At 38.9% G+C, this 25,465-nt stretch overlaps 1 protein-coding gene across 50 annotated transcripts in view; it reads left to right on the top strand.

Annotated features, from left to right (window-relative positions):
• Positions 1–25,249, top strand: part of LMO7 (LIM domain 7) — a 228,749-nt gene extending 203,500 nt beyond the window's left edge. For 17 of the 50 annotated variants that reach the window (XM_017970816.4, XM_078345641.1, XM_035296125.3 and 14 more), the window contains 13 exons: positions 1,427–1,483; positions 1,634–1,675; positions 3,358–3,383; positions 3,659–3,763; positions 4,365–4,457; positions 5,185–5,540; positions 6,422–6,487; positions 8,892–8,944; positions 15,041–15,254; positions 19,354–19,650; positions 21,509–21,617; positions 22,755–22,857; positions 24,487–25,249. In XM_017970816.4, coding sequence (XP_017826305.4) covers positions 1,427–1,483; positions 1,634–1,675; positions 3,358–3,383; positions 3,659–3,763; positions 4,365–4,457; positions 5,185–5,540; positions 6,422–6,487; positions 8,892–8,944; positions 15,041–15,254; positions 19,354–19,650; positions 21,509–21,617; positions 22,755–22,857; positions 24,487–24,509 — 1,544 coding nt within the window. In that variant the 3' untranslated portion in view covers positions 24,510–25,249. The remainder of the gene's footprint in view (positions 1–1,426; positions 1,484–1,633; positions 1,676–3,357; positions 3,384–3,658; positions 3,764–4,364; positions 4,458–5,184; positions 5,541–6,421; positions 6,488–8,891; positions 8,945–15,040; positions 15,255–19,353; positions 19,651–21,508; positions 21,618–22,754; positions 22,858–24,486) is intronic. The other 33 variants (XM_035296137.3, XM_035296131.3, XM_054252371.2 and 30 more) reach the window with 5 other exon arrangements.
• The last annotated feature ends 216 nt before the right edge of the window (positions 25,250–25,465 follow it).

The raw sequence follows: 25,465 nt of genomic DNA, 5'->3' as shown, positions 1-25,465 counted from the left end.
AAGTCAAATAAGAAAGACTGGTTTTCCTGAGGCTGTCAGCTTTCTTGCTATGGTATGCTGGCAACAGGGAATCTTAGCTAAGCATGAAACTATGAATGAAGTTTCCTTTCTTCTTTATTGTTGTGAAAGGGACAAGCTTGAAGGCAGTTAGCCATAAGAGGGAAATGCTAGTGGCAATGAAGTCATTAGCAGATGTACCCATTTGTAATGAAAAAGAAGGCAAAGTATCTAGGGAAATTTTGGAGTTATCTCCATCTTCCTTCTTCTGCCCATCTGGAAGTAATTTAGCTGCCATACATTTTGTGCTATTCCTTGGGCACAGAAAAACAAGAATAGACCCAGTCAATGTAGGCAGGGGAAGGAACACAATGAAGGTGAGACTTCTGCCCTGAAACTAGACTGCCAAGAATGGGACTGGGTTTTCACAGTGCTTTGGTGGCTTTAAATCTACATTTGACAGTTTATAATACATTATCTTAAAGCCAACCTAAATACATAAATTTCCCTTTTCTTATCAATTATTTAATTTCATATTTCATTTCACCTGAAACAAAGAAAGAAATGACTACATTTTGTTTTCAGTTGCATTCTTTTTCAAAGAAGTTTTTGAAGCAAACTTTGCTTATTTTTCACTGTGATGTTACATGCAAAGCACCTGGGTCCTGTTCTGCAGTGGCTCAGGTGAGATAGTTGATCAGTCATCTAACTCTTTGATGACTAGGGGACTCTACGTGGGCCCTGTCATTGGAAGGTTTTGTTTAGATAAGTAACCACTAACTACTATCAAGTAATAATCACATATATATTTTATGCTGTAGTCTTTGACAGATCTATGGGAGAAGTCAGAATGTTTTTTTTCGTTTTCTTGGCTGAACTCCATTTGCTTGACTTAATATTAGTAGCTACCAGATCTTGAAAACTAGGTCAAAAAATTCTAATTAGAAGAATGTTGCGACTTTATTATTTGGTTTTATTTGATCTTTCTCTGGGTATCATTTTGTTTGTTTTCTTCCCCATTACGTTTCACTTCTTATAAGCGTTGTGAAACCTGTTATAGACAGTTTTCCATGTAGCAGACGAGATTATGGATTGTTGAACCTAAGCAAAAACTATTAATTTCCTCTTCCCTAAAACAGTGTGACGTAGCATGGACAATGGCACTTTGGCTTTACATAGCTGTGAACTATGATGCTGCGTGCTAAAATTTATTAATATAAATATTTGTTCCTTCTAATCCGAATGTAGTGTAGGCTACTAAAATTGCGTGTCCCTGTGCCTTGAAATAATCTATATCTTCTATGGCTATCAGTTTGTCCTCTTTTAAAATATCTTGCTACAGATTGGAAAGGCATATCAAGTATCATTTAATTTCCCAGTGGTGAGAAATCAAAATGAATGACCTGGTGTTTATTTTTTTTTCAACTAGCATCTGAATCCATTTCTTTGAAAAACTTAAAAAGGCGATCACAATTTTTTGAACAAGGTAAACCACAAAGCTAACAATTCATGCACTTCCATGGAATTGTTCTCACACTCCACTCCTCCTCCTGGTCTGTGGTGCTGGGCACTGAGCCTCTTCAATTTGTGTGTCATTATGACCAAGCAGCATAACGCATTTCCATTCTTTCCCTAGGGACATCAGGCTTTTCTTACAGCTCATGGGTCTACCTCTGTGGTAATGGGTCTTTGTGTGTCCTTTGTATACCTCTAAAGGTTTTACTTTTTTTTTTTTAACTTTGTAAAAAAAAAAAGGTTGGGGGAGATGCTCTTAACACTTCTTTCCACTGGGTAACAGTAAGAAATGAGGAATTTCATCTAAGCCTTACTGCTTACTATAAATTGCCTAATATTAGATTACACCAACATGCAATTGGCTGAGTTTTTAAAAACTCTAACCTGTTTTTGGTTGTGGAAAATACTCTTAATAAAGAAGAGTTATTTTTGCTATGGGTTGGTGGCTTTGGAGTGTTGATTTGATTGTCCTGTTGACTTTGAAGTAAATGCAGAGTAAATACGTTTTGGTTGCATCTGAGAACAGGTGCACTTTGAGATTCTCTGTGTTGGTGTAATTGGGCAGGGCTGCCTCAAGATGTGCTGTGCATGTGACATTTGCTTCCCTGTAACATTTGCCCAATGCTCTGTCTCATGAATGCTGTTCAAGCTCTGTTTTGCTACTAAGAACTTAAAAGTAATAGTCAACATTTGAGATGCAGTGGTCTGAGGATATCGTGCTGTTGCCATCAAAAATGTTAGTATTTCTTACTTTTAAGGTTATTAACATGTTGAGAAACATGTCTTATAACACAGTGCTTACTGGGTTTGTATATTTTGTGTTAATCACCTAATATCTTTCCTTTGGATTAAGGTCTCTTTTTGAGCGTAAACAGAAATAACTTACTGGCTATGTAAGTCTGTTTGTGTCAGTATCCTTAGTGGTTTTGATTTGTATTTTAAAATAAAATTCCTGTTTGTCTATGGCTATTTAACTGAAACATTATGATACTCTTTGCTAAAACTGGCTAAAATAAAGCAATTCATTTTCTTTCTCTATTCTAATTTTCTTTCACTTTTCTTCAACAGGCTATTCTAGGGAAGAATATTTTTCTAGGTCTCAAAGCAATTTTCTTTAAAAAATTGTATGTGAATAATTTATTTGACAGCTGAGATTTCAAGAAAATTTAAAAGTACTGTATGATAGTATATTTTCTGATATTTTACTTTTAAAATAATCATTGTTCTCTGTAAAGGTATACTTGTGTAGGTCCCCGAAGAATAAAAAGAATAAGACTTTACCCATAGGTTTATACATGAAGTTTGAATACTTGTGTTTCAAATACTAGGAGCAGAAAAAGAAAATGTTCCTTGAACATGTTTGTTGCAGTGGCTTGCTTATGAAAGGTGACTCATTAGTAAGAAGACTAGAAAAATGTGACTTGCAGCTGTCATGATGTAACTGAGTAGTGGCAAGTAAAAAATTGGGATTTTGTAGATGTTGTAACATTTGAAATTCTTTTTTTTTTCTCCTATTAGGCCAAACTATAAGATACTGCCCAGTTTACTAATAAAAGAACCTTGAAGCTTCTTCAGAAATATCCACTGATCCTACTCTAATACCTAGAGCTAGGGTTTATTTTGGCATCTGTATCTTCCTTTTACTAACTTTGAATTTGAAAGATGGGTAACAGATGAAACTGTTACACCTAGAGAAAAAAGGATTTCCTGACTATTCAAAAAACGTTGTCACTTAGTATACTGGCATAGAGACAGCTAATGATAGAAGTTTCTGAAAGGAATTGTTTCATAGGAATGAAGACTTACATTGTATTTTTTCTTCCTTGCCCATGTGCTGCCACACAGGAAGCTCTGATTCTGTGGTTCCTGATGTAAGTAGCATTCGTTTGTCATTTGGAATAAGGTGAACTTGGTGAGACTGAATTAATGTACAGTAGTGTACTTACGCTGATTTTAAGTTGCATAAGAGTTTATCAGAGAGTTACCCTTCCAAGTTGAAAAACTTATTTTAAAATACAAAGCCAGATCTCCCTTGGTACAGTTTAAGCAAACTGTGATATGAATAATTTATGTGTGCGAAAGTGGTTCAGTAGATGACTTAATGAAGTTGTTCTCTATTTGTGTCTCTTCTCTGATAACTGATTAGCTTCCAGTTCCAACCGTCAGTGCCCCGAGCCGCTGGGTGTGGGATCAAGAGGAGGAGCGGAAGCGGCAGGAGAGGTGGCAGAAGGAGCAGGACCGCCTGCTGCAGGTAGCTCTGGCTCACGTGGATGAGTCGGAACTAGGTTGGATTTCATGGCTTTTCACCAGTCTGTGTCAACCAGTATTGAGACACTAACTTTAAACTCAACAGTCTCACAACCAACAAATATTTTTGTATGCAGTACATTTTCCATAAAACAAGTACTTTTCCATTTTGAAGATTTCCAGAATCATCCTTTAAAAATCATTATTTATTAACCCCATGTATGTTTTTATAGCGTATGAAGGGAACTCCCTTAGAGGGTGTGAAGTGCATGACTTTGTGATGACTTGGTTCCCATAAACTGTTTGCTAGGTCCATGGCAGAGTATACAGTTTGCTAGAGGCTTTAATGAGTTACAGCCATGATAAAGGATGGATACGGGTTGAATTCTGTGTCTATCTTATCTTTTACCCCAGTGTCTGCATTTTAATTCAATATCCACTCTTTTCTACTTTAGGGACTAAACTGTGATTGGCTTATGAAAATAAAATCATGGTCTCAAAAAGTTTGAGGTTGAAGGTTTAGAGATCATAAAAATGCTAACGAAGAAGATTCTTAATGTGAAGAGTTAATCTGTTATTTTAATATACGTCATATTTTCTTACAGGAAAAGTATCAACGTGAGCAGGAGAAACTGAGGGAAGAGTGGCAAAGGGCCAAACAGGAGGCGGAGAGAGAGAATTCCAAGTACTTGGATGAGGTAGCGTTAGAACATGCCTGTTTAGTTTTCCTTCTCTTTACCTTGTTGGTGGGATTAGCTGAGAAGCAGGAGACACTTCATTTCTCTCTACCTTTGACCCTCTGTTCACCTGTGTAGCTCTTTGAAAAATCCAGTGAGGTCTGATTTGTTAGAATTTTGCTTGGATGTTTCAGCGTTTCTCCTAGTTTTTGCAATACATCATTAAGGAATTACGTTAATAGAACTTAGGTGCATCTTCCTCTTCTAAGTCACATCTTAGTCACTCATGTGTAGCTTTTTTGTGGTAAAACTTTTTTTTTTTTTTGATGGAGTCTTGCTTTGTCACCAGGCTGGAGTGCAGTGGTGCGAGCTCAGCTCACTGCAACCTCCGACTCTCTGGTTCAAGCTGTTCTCCTGCCTCAGCCGTCCGAGTAGCTGGGATTACAGGCACGCACCACCACACCCAGCAAATCTTTGTATTTTTAGTAGAGAGGGGGTTTCACCATGTTGGCCAGGATGGTTTCCATCTCTTACCTCATGATCCACCTACCTCGGCCTCCCAAAGTGCTGAGATTACAGATGTGTGCCACTGCACCTGGCCTTTTAGTGGTAAAACACTTAACATGTTTTTTGAGTGGAGTCCTGGTCCAACTATAGTTAGTATCATCTGAAACGGAATATTTATGTCTATGTGAAATTATAGAGCTAAACAGATTTAGATGGATTTCTTTTTTCACTGGTCACCTAGGAACTGATGGTCCTAAACTCAAACAGCATGTCTCTGACCACACGGGAGCCCTCTCTTGCCACTTGGGAAGCCACCTGGAGTGAAGGGTCCAAGTCTTCAGACAGGGAAGGAACCCGAGCAGGAGAAGAGGAGAGGAGACAGCCACAAGAGGAAGTTGTTTATGAGGACCAAGAAAAGAAGCCACAGGATCAACTTGTTCTTGAGAGAGAGAGGAAATGGGAGCAACAGCTTCAGGAAGAGCAGGAGCGGAAGTGGCTGCAGGCTGAGGCTGAGGAGCAGAAGCGCCCTGCGGAGGAGCAGAAGCACCAGTCAGAGAGAGAGCGGGAAACATCAGTCAGAATATACCAGTACAGGAGGTCCGTCCCCACAGCCAGAGGGCACAAGGGCTGTTAGGGTGGCTTGGCTTAGCTGTATCCATTCCCCACTTCAAAGGCACCCCCTTGCTCTTCCTGTTTCCTACCACCCATTCTCCACACAAGTGAATACAAGCCACCAAACAGAACCTTTAAATTATAAACCCTGTCATGTCATCTTGCTTCCCTGCCCAGAGCCCTCCAGATCACTTCCTGTCACATCAGAAGCCCATCCAGCATCCTTGCCATGGCCTAGAAGGCTGGCATGAGCTAGATTACTTTGCAGTACCCCCATTCTTCCCCTTACTCTGTTCCAGCCACACTGGCCTCCTGTTTCTTCCTTGAAAATGCCCAAGGACTTTGGCATTTTCTAGTCCATCTGCTTGGAGAAGTCATCGAATGTTTGTGTGTCTTGTGTTCTCAGTTTCTTTTAGTCTCTGCTCAAACTTCACTTCCTTAGACTTTCTAGAATACCTGATTTAAAATACACGCCCCTTCTCAGTCCTTCTCCCTGTATCCTCTTACCTTGTTTTATATTATGCATTTATTTGTTTACCTGTTGGCCTGTCTGCTGCAGTGAGATATAAGTGCTTGGAGGATATTAAGTTTGTTTTATACACCTCGGTAGCTCATTCCTACAGTGGTACTGCAACATGGTGGGCACTCAGTATGTATTTGTGGAATGAATGAGTGAATGAATGGCTTGCAAATGTCTGTTGGCAATAGTGGGTCTGTTTTCTGTGGTTACTCATTGAAATACCTTTGTATGTTAGTTTTTAGCCCAAAGACTATTTGCATACAGGCTAGAATGACATTATTTTGATAACTCAGGGAAGGGCTTAAAGTCTAATATTTTGACTGCAAAATCTTTTTCCATCTTTTAGGCCCATTGATTCCTATGACATACCAAAGACAGAAGAAGAATCTTCAGGTTTTCTTCCTGGTGACAAGTATGTAGAGCATGTTATTGTAATTTAATTGATGATAACTGGCTTCAAATAATATTCCAGGGCTTGCCTCGATTTGTAGAACTACTTTAGCCCTCTGTCATCTGTGGGACATAAAGAGAAATTGCTGGTTGACCTTTGTATCAGTTAGCTTTTGCTGTGTAACCAACTATTCCTGAATTTAATGAATTAGCTTATGATTTTGCGGGTCAGCATTGTAGGCTGAGCACAGTTGGGCAGCCTTTTAGTTGACTGGACTTGCTCATGTATCTGCTTTCTATTAACTAGGCAGCCTTGCTTTTGGGGGTTGGCTGGCTGTCAGCTGGGACAGTGAGAACAACTGGATGTTCTTTCAACATCCACCGAGCCAGTGAGGTCTTATATACATGTGGTGGGGTAGGGGGGCAGAGGAAAGAGAAATAAAGAGAGAAAATCCACAAGGCATCTTAAGATTTAAATTGTTGACTAAAGTCACAGTCACAGGTCATGGAGAAGAGAAGAACACAGCCTCTTCACAGGTCAACATTGACAAAACTTGACCAAGGGAAATGGACAGGGCTGGGAAAGGACGGTGTCAATTTTCTGTAATCCAATGTAATCTTTCTTTTAAAAAGGTTAGTAATAATGGCCTAACATTACTCCCAAAAGGGTTATGTATGGATATCTGAAATGGGAATGGAGACCTTTGTTTTAGGCAGTTCGGCTGGAACTACTGGTCAGTTTTGGGGAATGAAGATAAAATTTCAGATATCTGAAAAGATATACATGTCTTAAAATTTTCTAAAACATTATTTTAATGTGTTAAAGTAAATTTTTAAAATGCTTTGCAGTTTTGAAATCACTAAGGACTTCTAACAGTCTGTCTACAAGTGTCGAGGGTAGGGCCTTTCCCTAGTGTTTTCAGAGCTGAAATTTCTCCTTTTATCTTACTTATTAGATATAAGGAAAGACTTGTGTCTACAAGCAACCAGCATGACTGAATAGGGCTCAGAATAGAAGGGGAAAAGGAAAGGAACAGATAAGCAGTAATGGGCTGACAATAAGCCAAAGAAAAATCTAGTGATAGATGACCTTGTTTATGATCTCTCAGGGTAATGGTAAATCATTCAAATTTTTATATCCTTTTAAAAGTTACAAATTTACTTACATATTTACAAAAGCTTTATTTATATAGCTCATTAGCTTGGGGAAAATAATTAAAATGCAGAGAAAGAAAACTTAAGGAAGCCTGGGAAATATGAAATACCTGCAGGCAATCCTGATAGAGCATACCCTAGAGACATTGTGGAATGTGGCTAGGCATCTGGTAATAAGTGTTTTCTTCTATGTAGATACAAGTGAAAGTATTCCCAAGTGCAGCTGTCTACCACTTATGACACATTATTATGTATTATTGATTGTTGGATTTATGCATATTTAATATATGTATATGTACGTACATAAGAATAATATTACAGATTATTTTATAATGTATATTATGCATTGTTATCACTATTATTTTATTTAATTTTTTTTTTCTTGAGGCAGAGTCTCACTGTGTCACCCAGACTGGAGTGCAGTGGGGCGATTTCGGCTTGCTGCAACCTCCACCTCCTGGGTTCAAGTGATTCTCCCTTCCATGTAGCTGGGACTACAGGAGTGCGCCACCATATCCAGCTAGTTTTTGTATTTTTGTAGAGACGGGGTTTCACCATGTTGGCCAGGCTGGCCTCAAACTCCTGAACTGAAGTGATCCGGCTGCCTCGGCCTCCCAAAGTGCTGGGATTATAGGAGCAAGCCACCACGCTGAGCCACTACTATTATTTTGAAAGTTCAGTGTGTCTAGCAGAATGGGAATGAGATTAGCATGTGTTGATTTATACACCTAAAGTGTATTGGTACAAAGTTAAGGCATTTCCTGAAGTTGACTATGCTGTATGCTTTAGTACCTCTTTGAAACACTAAGATGGCATTGGTGAAATTAATGTTCCACAGTAGTCAGTGGCACTCCAATGCCCAAGAAGTTGACATTATAACCCTGAGCAGTGTGGAGGAAGTGGGACAGTCTGAGTGTAGGTGATCTGATGGCAGACGTTTTGTAAGCCTGATGAGATTTAAGGTCTGGATCAGAGTGAACACTGACAAAACTTGACCAATAAATTATAGTCTTAATTATCATACAAACTGGAGAATTACTGTCGCATGTCTGTATGTATTTCCAGCATACCAAACTTCTCTTTTTTAGGGATGTCAAGATTTTCTTTTAGCTTGTGAAAGATGAAACTTTTCTTGGTTTAGAAATAATTGCTCTCAGAAACACAAAATAAATCAAATGCTTTAAAAATCAATCTCTTTGGTGTTTTTACTTCATAAATAAAAAAGATGTTATTAATGAGACATATTTAATATATTGTGTTTTGTATTTTAGGAATAAATCCAGATCTACTACTGAACTGGATAATTACTCCACAAATAAAAATGGTAAATGCGATTTCCCCCCCACATTCCTTCACAATTGCTTATTTGTGCTATGTTATGATAAGTATTTTTTAAGGTCAAGATATTTCGGATTCATTAAGATTACATAATTAAAATACTTAGTATTTTAACCTCTGTATAGAAAAACAACTGTCTTGTGTTTATTTTGGCTTTATTTTATATTGGAAAAATATAGGGAGATTAAAATGGCTTTTAAATTGCTAATGAAATATGTGGGAATTTTGCAAAGTCGTGCTGATGTAGTTGCCTAGAGTAGATTTTGTCTTGCAGCTGAAGAAATGGTATAGAAAAGATTTCTGTGAAATACTGGAGGAATTAAAAATTGCATACTAATTTGAATTATGTACATGCCAAAATATCAAAAAAAGAAAAAATTATGACTTCACTAATTCTGTAAAAACAATTAGGACTTGACATTGTTAGTATAAAATATGTCTCTGAAGAATGCATGTAACTGAAATTATGTATGTATGAAAAAAACCCTAAGCAATAATTACCATTTTAAGCAGGGTTTGCATCTCAAAATTTGCATAAGCAGGTGGCTGGTCATTTATATGAATGAATGAAGGTCCAGGTAAGGCTGAGGTAGACATGCCCATCAAGGTGGACAGTCACTGCCCAGCTCTAGCCTATCATTGCTATGCTGGAGAAGGCAAGCCTCTGATTGCTTACTCTTCCTGTTGTAACAGAAAATAAAAAAACAAAATATATATGTATCTGTTTTCATGTGTTATCTTTTATGTGCTGACAAGAGATTCTTTTTTTTTGAGATGGAGTTTCGCTCTTGTTACCCAGGCTGGAGTGCAATGGCGCGATCTCAACTCACCGCAACCTCCGCCTCCTGGGTTTGGGCGATTCTCCTGCCTCAGCCTCCTGAGTAGCTGGGATTACAGGCATGCGCCACCTGTAATTTTTTTGTATTTTTAGTAGAGACAGGGTTTCACCATTTTGACCAGGATGGTCTTGATCTCTTGACCTCGTGATCCACCCACCTTGGCCTCCAAAAGGACAAGAGATTTTTTTAATAAAACTAAAATCCTCTGTGAGCAAAACAATCTATCTACAGGCCAAATACTCTAGTGGCAGCTAGTTTTTAACCTCTGGTCAAAGCTTATAAAACTTAGTTTTTATTGAGATTTACAGTTCTATAATTATTCCTTTCTTCAAACAGTTAGGACCTTTGTTATTTGGTTCTAGTTTAACTTTCCAGAGGAGCTATTTTTCCCTTAAGGGATCACTTTTTTTATTGTACTTTAGGTTCTGGGGTACATGTGCAGAACATGCAGGATTATTGCATAGGTACATACATGGCAATGTGGTTTGCTGCCTCCATCCCCTCGTCACCTATATCTGGCATTTCTCCTCATGTTATCCCTCCCCAACCTCCCTACCCCCACTGTCCCTCCTCTATGCCCCCACAACAGACCCCAGTGTGTGATGCTCCCCTTCCTGTCTCCATGTGTTCTTATTGTTGAACACCTGCCTATGAGTGAGAACATGCAGTGGTTGATTTTCTGTTCTGTCAGTTTGCTGAGAATGATGGTTTCCAGATTCATCCATGTCCCTACAAAGGACACAAACGCATTGTTTTTAATGGCTGCATAGTATTCCATGGTGTATGTATATGTGCCACACTTTCCTTGTCTGGTCTTTCATTGATGGGCATTTGGGTTGGTTCCAGGTCTTTGCTATTGTAAACAGTGCCACAACGAACATACGTGTGTGTGTCTTTACAATAGAATGATTTATAATCCTTTGGATATATACTGAGTAATGAGATCACTGGGTCAAATGGAATTTCTATTTCTAGGTCCTTGAAGAAGTGCCACACTGTCTTCCACAATGGTTGAACTAATTTACACTGCCACCAACAGTGTAAAAGTGTTTCTATTTCTCCACATTCTCTCCAGCATCTGTTGTTTCCAGATATTTTAATGATCATCATTCAAACTGGCATGAAGTGGTATCTCAATGTGGTTTTGATTTGCATTTCTCTAATGACCAGTGATGATGAGCATTTTTTTCATGTTTGTTGGTCTCATAAATATGAAGACACTTTTGAAAAGTGTCTGTTCATATACTTTGCCCACTTTTAAATGGGTTTGTTGTTTTTTTCTTGTAAATCTGTTTTAGTTCTTTGTAGATTCTGGATATTAGCCCTTTGTCAGATGGGTAGATTGCAAAAATTTTTTCCCATTCTGTTTCTTTTGCTGTGCAGATGCTCTGGACTTTAATTAGATACCATTTGTCTATTATGGCTTTTGTTGCCAACGCTTTTGGTGTTTTAGTCACGAAGTCCTTGCCTATGCCTATGTCCTGAATCATTTTGCCTAGATTTTCTTCTAGGGTTTATATGGTGTTTGGCCTTATGTTTAAGTCTTTAATCCATCTGGAGTTAATTTTAGTGTAAGGTATCAAGAAGGAGTCCAGTTTAGCTTTCTGTACATGGCTAGCCAGTTTCCCCAACACCATTTATTGAACATGGAATCCTTTCCCCATTGCTTGTTTTTGTCTGGTTTGTCAAAAATCAGATGTTTGTAGATGTGTGGCGTTGCCTCTGAGGCCTCTGTTCTATTCAATTGGTCTGTATCTCTGTTTTGGTACCAGTACCATGCTTTTTTGATTACTGCAGGCTTGTAGTATAGTTTGAAGTCTGGTAGTGTGATGCCTCCAGCTTTGTTCTTTTTGCTTAGAATTGTCTTGGCTATGTGGGCTCTCTTTTGGTTCCATATGAAGTTTAAGGTGTTTTTTTCCAGTTCTGTGAAGAGGATCATAGGTAGCTTGATGGGAATAGCATTGAATCTATAAATTACTTTGGGCAGTATGGCCATTTTCACAATATTGATTCTTCCTAACCATGAGCATGGAATGTTTTTCCATGTGTTTGTGTCCTCTCTTGTTTCCTTGAGCAGTGGTTTGTAGTTCTCCTTGAAGAGGTCCTTTACATTCCTTGTTAGTTGTATTCCTAGGTATTTTATTCTTTTTGTAGCAATTGTGAATGGCAGTTCGTTCTTGATTTGGCTCTCTTTAAGTCTGTTATTGGTGTAGAGGAACGCTTGTGATTTCTGCACATTGATTTTGTATCCTGAGACTTTGCTGAAGTTGCTTATCAATTTCAGGAGATTTTGGGCTGAGACAATGGGGTCTTCTAAATATACAATTGAGTTGTCTGCAAATAGAGACTATTTGACTTCCTACTTTCCTAATTGAATATCCTTTATTTCTTTTTCTTGCCTGATTGCTCTGGCTATAACTTCCAATACTATATTGAATAGGAGTGGTGAGAGAGGGCATCCTTGTCTAGTGCCAGATGAACTTGCCTTTAGCCACCATTAAAATTATAGTTTAAGTACTTCAGTATTCCATGAAATATTTCTAACCTGCAGTGATTATGTCTCCTGAACTTAAACACAAGACATGTTAGTAATGGCAACTGTGAATCTCCAGAATAATCTTGGTAATATTTGTGACTTGTATCATTAATCAGATTATTGTGTATGTATGTTTCCCCCCTTCATTAACTCATTGCAAGTTCTTGGATAGCAGGCAGTGGAAGTTATTAAATATTTGATTTAACAACTTGGTTATACCAAAAAGACATTTTAAAATGAGGCTGGGCTTAGTGGCTCATGTCTGTAATCCAAGCACTTTGAGAGGCCAAGGTGGGCGGATCACAAGGTCAGGAGTTTGAGACCAGCCTGACCAATATGGTGAAATGCTGTCTCTGCTAAAAATACAAAAATTAGCCAGGCCTGGTGGGACATGCCTGTAATCAAAGCTACTCAGGAGGCTGAGGCAAAAGAATCACTTGAACCTGGGTGAGGAGGTCGCAGTGAGCGGAGATCATGCCACTGCACTCCAGCCTGGCGCCTGGCAACAGAGCGAGACTCTGTCTCAAAAAAAGAAAGACAACATTTATTTAAAGTCTGACCAAATTGATAAGCTTTGTATATACACAAATGTAAATACAGTTATATAAGAAACCTTTGATCTTACTCATTTGGTCAAGGCATAGACAAACAAACAATAAATTTCAAAAGAATGGCAGCAGCAGTAAATATAGAGAAAGAAAAAAAAAATAAATCCTTAGATGAGATTAGGAAATCCAGATTAAGGTGGGAATGATATGTGAGAGTTGTGGGTGTTTTACCCCAATCAGAAACTAATCACCAAATCCAAGAGACAAAGTCCTCAGGATAAAACCTGACTTAATTGTTACGAATAAATTCTTTCAAATTATATTTGTGTCAGTTTCTTAGAGTAGAAGCAACATAGTCATCCATAAACGTTATCTTACATGATGCTCTTGTGAATGTGGTGAAAAGGGAACACTTCTACACTGCTGGTGGGAATGTAAACTAGTACAACCACTATGGAAAACAGTGTTTAGCTTCCTTAAAGAACTGAAAGTAGAACTACCATTTGATCCAGCAATCCCACTACTGGGTACCTACCCTGAGGAAAAGAAGTTGTTATACAAAAAAGGTAGTTGCTCACTCATGTTTATAGCAGCACAATTCACAATTGCAAAAATGTGGAACCAACCCAAATGATATACATGATATATACATGATATAAATGTTAATTTATGGATGATTATTTGGACTGCTCAAATATTTTTCCTTTTCACAAAAGCCATTTCAATGTTTTAATGTGCTTTTCTTCTTACATCTTGGTTGTCACTTGCACACTTTGGTCCTGTCCGCTAGTGATATGTGCATTTATGTCCTGTCTCCCCAGGGAAGAGCTACATTTGTTTGAGAGAAGAAAACTTCCTGTTTCCTTTTAGAGTTGTCACAGCAAGCATTTGAGCATGTTCTTGATTGATTTAATGTGGGAAAGGAAGAGTGGAAGAAAAACTATTTCTAGATGAGCATTTTGTAACTAAGTAATACCGAAACCAGTACTGATTGTTTCCTTTTTGAGCGGCCTTGTTCATTTTCCCAAGTGTGTTCTGTGGTGTGGCTCTGGCTGTAGAACTGGACCTTCTGGAGTAGGAGGTGGTTACTTCATGTTCTCACGCAGCACCCTCATTGAGAATTGGCAATGTTAGTACATGTGCCCAATGCCACATTTTAAGCTGCAATGCAATTGGGTGATTTATCCACTGTCACTTTTTATTTATTTAATTATTTTTTGAGGCTGCAATTTCAAATACATTTTATTTCCTTGTTATATCACTTCTTTCTCCCTCCCTTTTTATATTTGTATTTTTATTTTAAAAAATTTTCTATTTCCATAGGTTTTTGGGGAACAGGTGGTATTTGGTTATACGAGTATGTTTTTAGCAATGATTTATAAGATTTTGGTGCACCTATCTTTTAAGAACTGAAAAAAAAAGAACTATACACTAAGCTGAATTTGTAGTATTTTATCCCTCACCCCCTTCCCACTATTCCTTCCTGAGTCCCCGAAGTCCACTGTGTCATTCTTATGCCTTTGCATCCTCATAGCTTAGCTCCCATTTATAAGTGAGAACATCTGATGTTTGGTTTCCTATTGCTGTGTTACTTCACTTAGAATAAGTCTCCAGTCTCATCCAGGTTGCTGCAAATGCCATTAATTCATTCCTTTTTATGGCTGAGTGGTATTCCACGGTGTGTGTGTGTGTGTATATACACACACACATACATCACATTTTCTTTATTCACTCATTGATTTATAAACATTTGGGTTAGTTCCACATTTTTGCAATTGTGAATTGTGCTGCTATAAACACGAGTGAGTAACTACCTTTTTTGTATAATGACTTCTTTTCCTCAGGGTAGGTACCCAGCAGTGGGATTGCTGGATCAAATGATAGTTCTACTTTCAGTTCCTTAAGGAAGCTAAACACTGTTTTCCATAGTGGTTGTACTAGTTTACATTCCCACCAGCAGTGTAGAAGTGTTCCCTTTTCACCGCATTCACACCAGCATCTATTATTTTTTGATGTTTAGATTAGGGCCATTCTTGAAGGAGTAAGCTGGTATCACATTGTGGTTTTTATTTGCATTTTCCTGATCATTAGTGATGTCAATCATCGCTGTCACTTTTAAAATGTACTAATCTGGAAGCTTTTGTTTTTAATTAATTTAGGAAGCAATAAATATTTAGACCAAATTGGGAACACGACCACTTCACAGAGGAGTTCCAAGAAAGAACAAGTACCATCAGAAGCAGAGTTGGAGAGGCAACAAATCCTTCAGGAAATGAGGAAGCGAACACCCCTTCACAATGACAACAGCTGGATCCGACAGCGCAGTGCCAGTGTCAACAAAGATCCGATTTGTGTTCCTGGGGTCATGAGAAGGTGCGAGACATCTTAGGAGTTGTTCTCTTGTCTTTACTAAGAGAGAAATATTTAATTTGTGGACATGCTTTAGACAGAAGAGATGAAGGGAACAGAGCAAACTCCCTGGGGGACTGTTACGTGTCAGCCAGTTTTTGGGTTTACATGACCTCATCTAATCTGAGGAAAATGTTTTGAGGTAGAGATAATCTGTGTTTTTGTTTTGTTTTTGTTTGTTTGTTTGTTTGTTTTCAATATGAGGAAACTTTGGCTCACTCAGGGAAGACATTGACAAAATCCTGTGGTTACAAGGTTGCAAATCTGGATGGGGACCTCTGAAGTGAGGGTTCAGATGCTTACTTAATGCACACTGCTCTTAGAACTGTCTTGGCTGCTGAACTTCAACAAATAGAAGTTTCATCTTTTTATATTTATAATGAGATAATGATTAGATGGGAATCATGATAACTGGGTTGAAAAAGTAATAAACCTAGTTTTTATAACTTTATGGAAGATAAAGATAGAGATATTAATTGGAAATGAGTAGGGGAACATTTTAAAAGATGTATCTTATGTAAATTAATCCTGCAGCTACTCTGATTGGGGAATCAGACCGGGGAATACTATGTGTAACATATCACAGAGAAAGAGCTAATTATCTTAATATGTTAATAACTTCATAGAAATCAGAAAATTATTCCTGCAAACTCTATAAAAAATAAATATGTGCCTGTAATCCCAGCTATGCAGGAGGCTAAGGCAGGAGAATCACTGAAACCCGTGCAGTGGTTTCTGTGAGCCAAGATCACGCCACTGCACTCCAGCCTGGGTGACAGAGCAAGAGACTGTGTCTCAAAAAAATAAAAAATAGAGAAAGGAATATGAACAGACAGCTCATGGGAGAAAGAAACACAAAGCCAGTTTTTATTGATAAAAGATCAATACTACTCCTAACCAAGAATGTATCTCTTTTACTTACTGGATTTGTAAAAAGTTAAAATTGATTAAATTTGGTATGGACAGTTGTATATGGAAATAGGAATTCTTGTTTCCACTTGGTTGGACAGTTTTTTAGTGTGTATTAAGCAAGAATGTATACATCTGACTCTGAGCAATGTAGTTTCTAGTACTGTGTCTTCTGGGTATATTTGGATAAATGTGCAAAGGTATATTCAAGGATGTACACATTATTTGTTAATGGCAAAAGAAAAGAAAATCACAGTGTCTCCTAGTAAGAAAAGGAAAGCACTTGTCTACTACAAGAAAATCATATTTACTGAATACTCACTAGTTATTCAGTAAATAGTGGCATACTGATAAGCTAGAATACTGTAAGATTATCGAAGAATGAAAGAAAAGTGTTGCTACATAATAAGCCACCTCCAAATTTAGTGAATTAACACAATAATTCATAATCTCTCACAGTCCTGCAGATTGACTGGGCAGTTCTTTGCATGATGTTGGCTGGGGCACTTGAGCAGCTGTAGTCATTTACAGTAGGTGTTGGTAAGATTTTATGCACAAGGACCAGATATTAGGGTTTGCAGGCCACATAGGTTTCTGTCACATATTTTTTTTTTTTTTAAGACTTTGAAAATGTGAAAAGTGGTCTCAGCTTGTGAGCTGTGTCTATCTTGGCAGCAGGCTGTAATTTGCTGTCCCCTGTAGCTGTAGAGGCTTCATTGAGAACTCCGCCAGAGTTACTAGTCGAGGGGCCTGTGTTCTGTATATTGGCCTCTCCACATAGTTGTTTGGGCTGCCCCATGGCATGGGACTTGGATTCAAAGAGGCAGAGCTTGCACCAAGGCAATGGCTAATTAGCAACGGCTTATCAAGCCGCCATGTGTATCATGTTTGCTGATGCCCCACTGGCCAAATTAGTCATGTAACCAAGCCCAGAGTCAGTGGGAGGGGACTACATAAGGGCATGGATACCAAAAGATGTGGTTCACTGGAGGCCACTGAAATATAGTCTATCATATGAGCAGAATGATGAGAGTTCTGAGATAATACATTTTAAGTGGAAAAGAAGTTATTGAAACTGTGTTGTGGAGTAATCCATTTGTTTAAGACTGTTAAACACATTGCATATGTATATAGACACATCTGTACTTACATATGTAAATTTGCATGCGTATGTAAGTATGTTCTGGCATGTGTGAGAAAGGGTCTGGAAGGACACATAGTTAATGCGGGTTACCTCTGTGGGTTAGGGCAGGTGAGTCATAAGAGAGGAAGGACTTTCCTTCTCCCTCAGATGTCTTTCTCTGCAGTTTCAGTCTTTCTCCTTATGATAATGTATCACTTTTATAATGTTAAAATTTTAAAAATCAAGTTTGGGATAAGAGAAAGTTTTAAAAGCAATAAAAACAAATTTGACCAGGTAGACAAATTTTCATAATTTTGAGTTCATTTTTGTACACAACTTTTAAGAGAGATTTTCCCAAAAGTTGTATTTAAATCCATCTGGGAGCTAAATCTGATTTTAAAAGCATATGTACTTTAAAGGATGTGCATGATAAATGCTCCTATAATGTAGACATTAAATAGTTGCTAAATTTAGGGATTCGGTGGTACATAAATGAGATCTTCACAGGAGGCATGGTCTGTGGTTTGAAAGCCAGTGCTACCATTGACTGGCTCTTCCTATGAGAAACTCACTTCTATGAGATTAAAAAAAGTCTTAGAGTTGTGAAGATTCGATAAGTTTAATATTTTTGTGAAAGTGTCTAACCTAATGCTTGTCCTATTTAAGCTTTGAAAATGTATTTCTTTGAATTTTTAAAAGATTTTCTGGTTGATATGTGTCAACAAAGATTTAAAGGATAAGTATCTTCTTAGACTTCGCAGATCATTAACTTTTATTTTTATTTATTTTATTTTATTTATTTATTTTTGAGACGGAGTTTCACTGTTGTTACTCAGACTGGAGTGCAATGGCACGATCTCGGCTCACCGCAACCTCCACCTTCTGGGTTCAAGCAATTCTCCTGCCTCAGCCTCCCGAGTAGCTGGGACTACAGGCTCGCACCACCATGCCCAGCTAATTTTTCTATTTTTAGTAGAGACAGGGTTTCACCTTGTTGACCAGGATGGTCTTGATCTCTTGACCTCGTGATCCACCCACCTTGGCCTCCCAAAGTGCTGGGATTATAGGAATGAGCCGCTGCGCCCAGCCAGCTTTTATTTTTAAATATTTTTCTTAGTATTTTTCTTTCTTCTTTGGTTGGTATTTATTCTTTTACCTAAGCACCAAATAAATACAAATAAAAATAAACAAAGGTGTTCTCACTTGTAAGTGGGAGCTAAACATTGAGTACATATGGACGCAATGAAGGAAACAGTAGGCACCAGAGCCCACTTGAGGGTGGAGGGTGGGAAGTTGACGATCAAAAAACTACCTCTCTGGTACTCTGCTTAATACCTGGGTGATGAAATCATCTACACCAAACCACCATGACACTCGTTTACCCATGTAACAAACCTGCACATGTATCCCTTAAACCTAAAATAAAAGTTGGAAAGAAAAACAGATTAAACAAAACAGAAGAAGGTTGATTAACTATGAAACTTGATGCCACTGATGGTGAAGATCCATTTTGCTTGTTAAAGGTAATTTTACAGGTGGGTCCTGGGCTTTCAATGGTTCAACTTAAGATTTTTGACTTTACAATGATGTGAAAGTGATGAGCATTTGTAGAAACGGTACTTTGAGTACCCCATGAGCAGTCTGTGTTCTCTTCCAGTACGGTATGCAGTAAGTTGTATATTTGACACTTTATTGTAAAATAGGCTTTGTGTTAGTCGATTTTGCCCAACTGTAGGCTAAGGCAAGTGTTCTGAACATGATTGAGGTGTGTGAAGCTTAGTTATGATATATGGTAGTTTAGGTGAATTAAACGCATTTTTGACTTATAGTATTTTCAACTTATGATGGGTTTTTTGGGACACAACCCCATCATCAGACATCGAGAAACATCTGTGTATGTAACTAGAATACTTAGATGACTACCCTGACATAAAATATATGAAATGGATTTTCAATGAATGGAATGATGAATCAAATAGATTTCTAGTTGAATATATCACATAATTTTGATGAGTCTCTTTTGTGTTTCAGAGGCGAATCTTTAGATAACCTGGACTCCCCCAGATCCAATTCTTGGAGACAGCCTCCTTGGCTCAATCAGCCCACAGGATTCTATGCTTCTTCCTCCGTGCAAGACTTTAGTCGTCCACCGCCTCAGCTGGTGTCCACATCAAACCGTGCCTACATGCGGAACCCTTCCTCCAGCATGCCCCCGCCTTCAGCCAGCCCTGTGAAGACCTCCACCACAGGTGTGGCTGCCACACAGTCCCCCACCCCGAGAAGCCACTCCCCTTCAGCGTCACAGGCAGGCTCTCAGCTGCGCAACAGGTGAGGCCCTCCTTGTTTCTCTTTCTTCTCTTAGCCTTGGGTATTTTTTTCATTGAAATATCCCCGAAATCCTGTCCAAGTTTTCCAACAAAAAAGAAAAAGAAGCCCTTGTGAATGTGTCACACTTGGTATTCTTGTATGAAAGTAATGAAGGCTTGCTCAATCCCATTCCATGCACCTCTAACAGCATTTCTAGATGTCTTGTGAAGCCACCGGAGACCTTGAAGACGTCTACCTGTTGCCACTGTCTCATTTGCCTGTGCTTGTGGTCAGTGTCTTGGATGTAAGACGTACCCGAATACTTCTTGGTGTGGAATCATGAAAACATATAGCAGCTCATGAATGCTTCTCAAATTTCTGAGGGAAAGCAGTATTGTCAAATATCTGATTATTTTCCTGATAGTGTCATACAGACTCGTAGGAACTGAGTGTGAAAGAAGAGCATTACAGTGCTTTTCCAGGCATGCTCCATTGTCTGGGGGACTTTTAACTAGCTGGATTAAAGAAATGTGGTCAGTTAGATCTTGCTTTTGGGGTTTTTGATTGCCAAAATCATTGCTTGGCCATTCTGTTTGCCCATGTTTTGTTCAGGCTACATCAGCTGGATTCAGTAGGGCATATGGTGTGGGAAGTGTATATGTTGTGATAGGGTGTAATTTTTTTACATGGAGTGAAGCTCAGATATCAGCCCTGCCTGGTCTTTAGATCTGGGTAGCTTCTCCACAGATCTTTCATGCCTCATGTAGGTACATCAGGCAGTGCTGCTCTCATTACCACAAGAGAATGCTGTTGACATTTACTCCTTTCCAGCACAAGTGGAATAGTTAAAAGTAGAAACACACTGATTAATATTGGGACTTTTTAAAGTCATCAGATAAGAGACTCACAAGAAAACATGTTTTGTATAAATCCAACATAATTTTGCATGTACTGAGATATAAAGTATGTATCAATGAGCTTGAATTGAGAGAACAGAGGTGAGGTTTTAGGGTAAATTTGGGTATGGTGGGGAGGTCCAGTCTATGGGAAGAGAGGAAGGCAGAGGAGAGGGGATCCATTTACTGGCTGAGAGGCCCACTCTGGGAGAGCAGAGGGCTGAGGGCTTTACTGACCTAAGAAGGTCCTGATCTAGGAGGTGGCCTCTGAAGTACTGTGCTCATGCTGTGGGGGTGCAGAGGTGTGGAAGGGCAGGCACCACTGTGCCAACTGGAAGAGGAGAAAAGATCTTTATCCAAAAGTAGAGTAGAAATCCTCTTTTTCTCTGTCCACGGCAGTGGTCAAGAACTTTTCATTTTCTTCCTCACAGAGACAGTCCTGTAAGCCAGATGGACAGTGAGGAAAGCACTGGCATTTCTGTTTAACTAGAAAACTGGGTGACCAAGAAAGAGGGTGAAAAATAAGGCTGAGAAAATAGGTCATAGAGGACTTGCAAAGTCTCTCGAAAGAAGTTGAGGCCACTCTTTTGGTGTTCTGAGGGGGTCAGAAGGACACAATCAGCATTGTGTGCTTCAGTTAACTGGCAAGAAGATGAGGTAGATGAGATGAGGGGAGACTGTTGCCGAGTACAGAGGTGATCAAAGGAAGGATAGCATCAGAAACTGCCGGATGGACTAATTACACTGAAATTGCTCATTTATGTGAATAGGTGTCAAGGGCCTTGGAGCTGCCATGGAGATGGTTCAAGGTTAGAGTATAATCAAGGCATTCTTTAGTTGGCTGGTAAAGGTTATTCTCCCACAGATACATGTATAGAGCTTTGCATAAGTTATTATCAATGTTAATACCAGAGTGTGACTTTAAAGAAGGATCTTGAGCTGCCCAGGTGAAAGCCTCCATTCCATTCTTGTTCTACATCTAGGTCAGTCAGTGGGAAGCGCATATGCTCCTACTGCAATAACATTCTGGGCAAAGGAGCCGCCATGATCATCGAGTCCCTGGGTCTTTGTTATCATTTGCATTGTTTTAAGGTGAGACTGAGACAAACAGCTTGCAGGCCTGCAAAGCTTTGCTTGGAGAGCGCATGGCTTCTTTGAGCCGCTGGGTGTAGATGTGCCATTAACAAGCTAGGTGCTGTATTTGTCAGTCTGTGCTGCATTTGAATCACAAATTGCTTGCTACTTTCTAGTTCTCAAATCTTGAACCTTGTTTTAAAACTGAAATCTGGAAAAATTTTGCATTTTCTATTTCTAATCTGTTAGAATCCTATACATTTACAGTACATAAGTTGCTTTCTCCAAGATGCTGTCAGAGGCATCCTTGAAATATAATTTACCAATAACTTGCTAGTACTGTTAAGGGCAGGAACACATGCAATTATCATAATGTCTGAAAGCCTAGCTTTGAGCAAGAGGAATGTATACAGAAAACCATTACCATTGTAGCTATTTTTATAATTGCACAGCCTGTTTATACCTGGTAGGTTTTTCTTTCTAGGAAGAAACTAAGGCTGTAACTGGTTTTGTAATACCTGTCTCTAAAGACATAGCTGTTTAATTCTTGAACTTGCACTAGGCCAGAGAAGCATTCTGGTTGTTGATCCTGGAGGCCCGCAGACCACAGCTTGTTTAAGTTTGTATGTTGCTGGCTTGGGCTGTTCTTAGGCAGAGCAGAATGAGTCAAGATAATTAGAGTTTGGGCACGTGGAATCTAAATACCCAGCCTTCAAGTGAAGCGCTGTGTGAGAACACTCGCTACGCTAGTGCAGCAGGGGCACGGGGAGCGGCCCACCCCAGGGTGCCAGAGCCCCGTCTTCATTCACTCTGGCCAGTTCTTTCATGGGGGGCCTTATCTGCCATTCCTCTAGGGGAATTTAGTATTTTATACTAAATTTCTTTAAGTCATTCAGCAAATTATTTTTATTTTGGGGGAGTACATTTAGACTGATCATCTTGGCTCTTAATATTGGCTTTATGAATTCTTTAACATCCTATCTGGCAGGCTTTATTTTAATCTACTAATCATCTTTCGGCCTTTTTCTTTCTTTGCTGAAATGTGTCTAAGAGCTTAGAAGTAGCGTTCTGCTCATTTCCCCCCCACCCGCAGGAGTGCCTCAAGCTTTCTTCAGCTGTGACTGATTGTGGGTGTCTTTTTTTTTTGTTCCCCAGTGTGTTGCCTGTCAGTGTGACCTCGGAGGCTCTTCCTCAGGAGCCGAAGTTAGAATCAGAAACCACCAACTGTACTGCAATGACTGCTATCTCAGATTCAAATGTAAGAGAGCAAATCAGAGAGAAAATTTCTTGCCTTTTAAGGAGACCACGGGTTCCCATGCATTTCCCTGAACCTGCAGCCAGCTCCCCTTCAAGTTCACTGCTGTAGGAGTCCAGGTTTCAGGAATCGTAGTGTGTTCTGTTCAATGCTGTGTATAGAATGGGTCACTGTTCAGGGTTCCAACTACACGGGAGTGGGTTGTGGGGCCAAGGAATGGAGAGGAACATGTTCCTGAAAGTCAAGATGGTGTCTTGTGTCATCTGCCCAAGGTCTGTAGAGACCTTTAATGACTCAAGAATACAAGCCAAAAGAGTTAAATTAATCTCCTATGTAGGCTGTAGGCTATAGTCTTGACTAAAGATTGGTCTCTCATCATCAACTTATTTCTATTATTTAACAATGGGTGTTGATTATGTGATTTAGAATCTGACCAACTTGAAAAACTATTGTTCTATGTAATACAAAATAAGTCAGCTTATGCTTTATATTAATATATATCAATATACAATTTTAAAAGGAAAGTATTAACTATGGTGTTTTAGTGTCATTTTTGGAAAAAATGAGTTTTCAAAAACTTCAAATGCTACTTTGCCCCTAAGCATGTGTTTGTGTGTTATAGAAGGTAGACTAGCAGAACTAGGTTGTGTATTGTGTATAGCTACAGCAAAACAACCAAAATATTATTGCTGTTTATATTTTAAACCTTGATGCTGGTAACGTGTGTTTCTTCCTTATTGTGAAAGGGTGTTACAAGTGGTATCAGCAAAACCATTTGCTTTTGAGCTCTGAGGTATTTGTATGGCCCCTATGTGAAGAGTGCTTTGGAAATGGTTTAAGCCCAGTCAACTCTCTCTTACCTGTCGGTGGGTTCTGAGCCTTCCTGCTGCAGCTGTCCAGTCCTTTCCTGGATGCTGATGCTGAGGTTGGAGAAAGTCAAGGCTGGGCATGTACTGGTGGGTGTGTGTATGTGTGTGTGTGTTTTTTTTTCTCTCTCATCAAATTCCAAAGCCAAATAGAAACGATTTCTGGAATTATTGTAAAATTGCCCATGCCTTTTCTCTTCTCCAAAACAAATAATAGAGAGTTGAGTGCAATTTATTTCTATTGTGAGTGGTTCTTTTTTTTTTTTTTTTTTTTTGAGACAGAGTCTTGCTCTGTCACCAGGCTGGAGTGCAGTGGCGCAGTCTTGGCCCAATGAAACCTCTGCCTCCTGGGTTCAAGCGATTCTTCTGCCTCAGCCTCCCGAGTAGCTGGGACCACAGGCATGTGTCACCACGCCTGGCTAAGTTTTGTATTTTTAGTAGAGACGGAGTTTCATCAGGTTGGCCAGGCTGATCTCGATCTCTTGACCTCATGATCCACCCGCCTCGGCCTCCCAAAGTGTTGGTATTACAGGCGTGAGCCACCGCGCCCGGCATGAGTTGTTCATTTTTACTCCATTTTTACAAATAGAGAATTCCACAGACCAGACACTGACATTTGCCTAGCTTTATCCTAAGAGTGAGTGACAGGTGACACTTTCTACCTCATCGGGCCACTTTCTGAGTGATGACTGCTATGTATCCCAGGTGGCAATATTCATATTTCTGAATCTAAGCTCTTTTCTTTCTTCTCTCCTTGCCCGATCAGCTGGACGGCCAACCGCCATGTGATGTAAGCCTCCATACGAGAGCACTGTTGCAGATAGAAGAAGAGGGGGTTGCTGCTGATGTAGAGCTATAAATATGTGTTGTATGTCCTTTTTGCTTTTTTTTTAAAAAAAAATAATAACTTTTTTTTTTGCCTCTTTAGATTATATAGAAACATTGTAGTCTGTAGAGCTTGTAGTTTTGTTGTTTATTTATAAGGTAACTGTGTGTGGGGAAAGTGCGGTATTTACTTGTTGAATTCAGCATCTTAAAAGCACAAGGGAAAAAAAAATAAGAACTTAAGAATATTTTTGAGGCAGATAATGATCTAGTTTGACTTTCTAGTTACTGGTGTTTTGAAGAGGATATTTTATTGTTTTTTTTTAAAAAAGGTTCTTAAACATTATTTGAAATAGTTAATATAAATATGTAATTGCATTTGCTCTGTTTATTGTAATGTATTCTAAATTAATGCAGAACCATATGGAAAATTTCAGTAAAATCTACCCCCAAATGTGCTTTCTGTATCCTACCTTCTACCTATGTATTCTGATTTTTAAAAATGTAGCTAGTGTACCATTTATTTGCTTGATGAGGGAGCTCTATTTTCTTTACCAGAAATGTTGCTAAGTAATTCCCAATAGAAAGCTGCTTATTTTCGTTAATGAAAAATAACCATGGTTTGTATACTAGAAGTCTTCTCCAGAAACTCGTGAGCCTTTCTGTTCAACCACATATGTAAATAAACTTGCTGATGCATTTAAGGAGTGGGTCTTCTTTCTCTCTGGTGTGTGTGTCTCACTTTAGGCCTTTCGTCATATTTCAGTATGTGGCCTTTTTGGATGTTATGTCTTAATAGCTTTACAAAGTTGTAATTGATATAATAAAGTGCACATATTTAAAGTGTATAATTTGACAAATTGTGACATGGTGTATACCTTTGAAACTAAGCCACAGTCTTGATATGTTTACTGAAACAT

Source organism: Callithrix jacchus, chromosome 1 (assembly GCF_049354715.1).
Source record: "Callithrix jacchus isolate 240 chromosome 1, calJac240_pri, whole genome shotgun sequence".
NCBI lineage: Eukaryota > Metazoa > Chordata > Mammalia > Primates > Cebidae > Callithrix > Callithrix jacchus.
The sequence above is the reverse complement of the archived record's forward strand: the minus strand, read 5'-3'. Positions and strand labels throughout refer to the sequence as shown.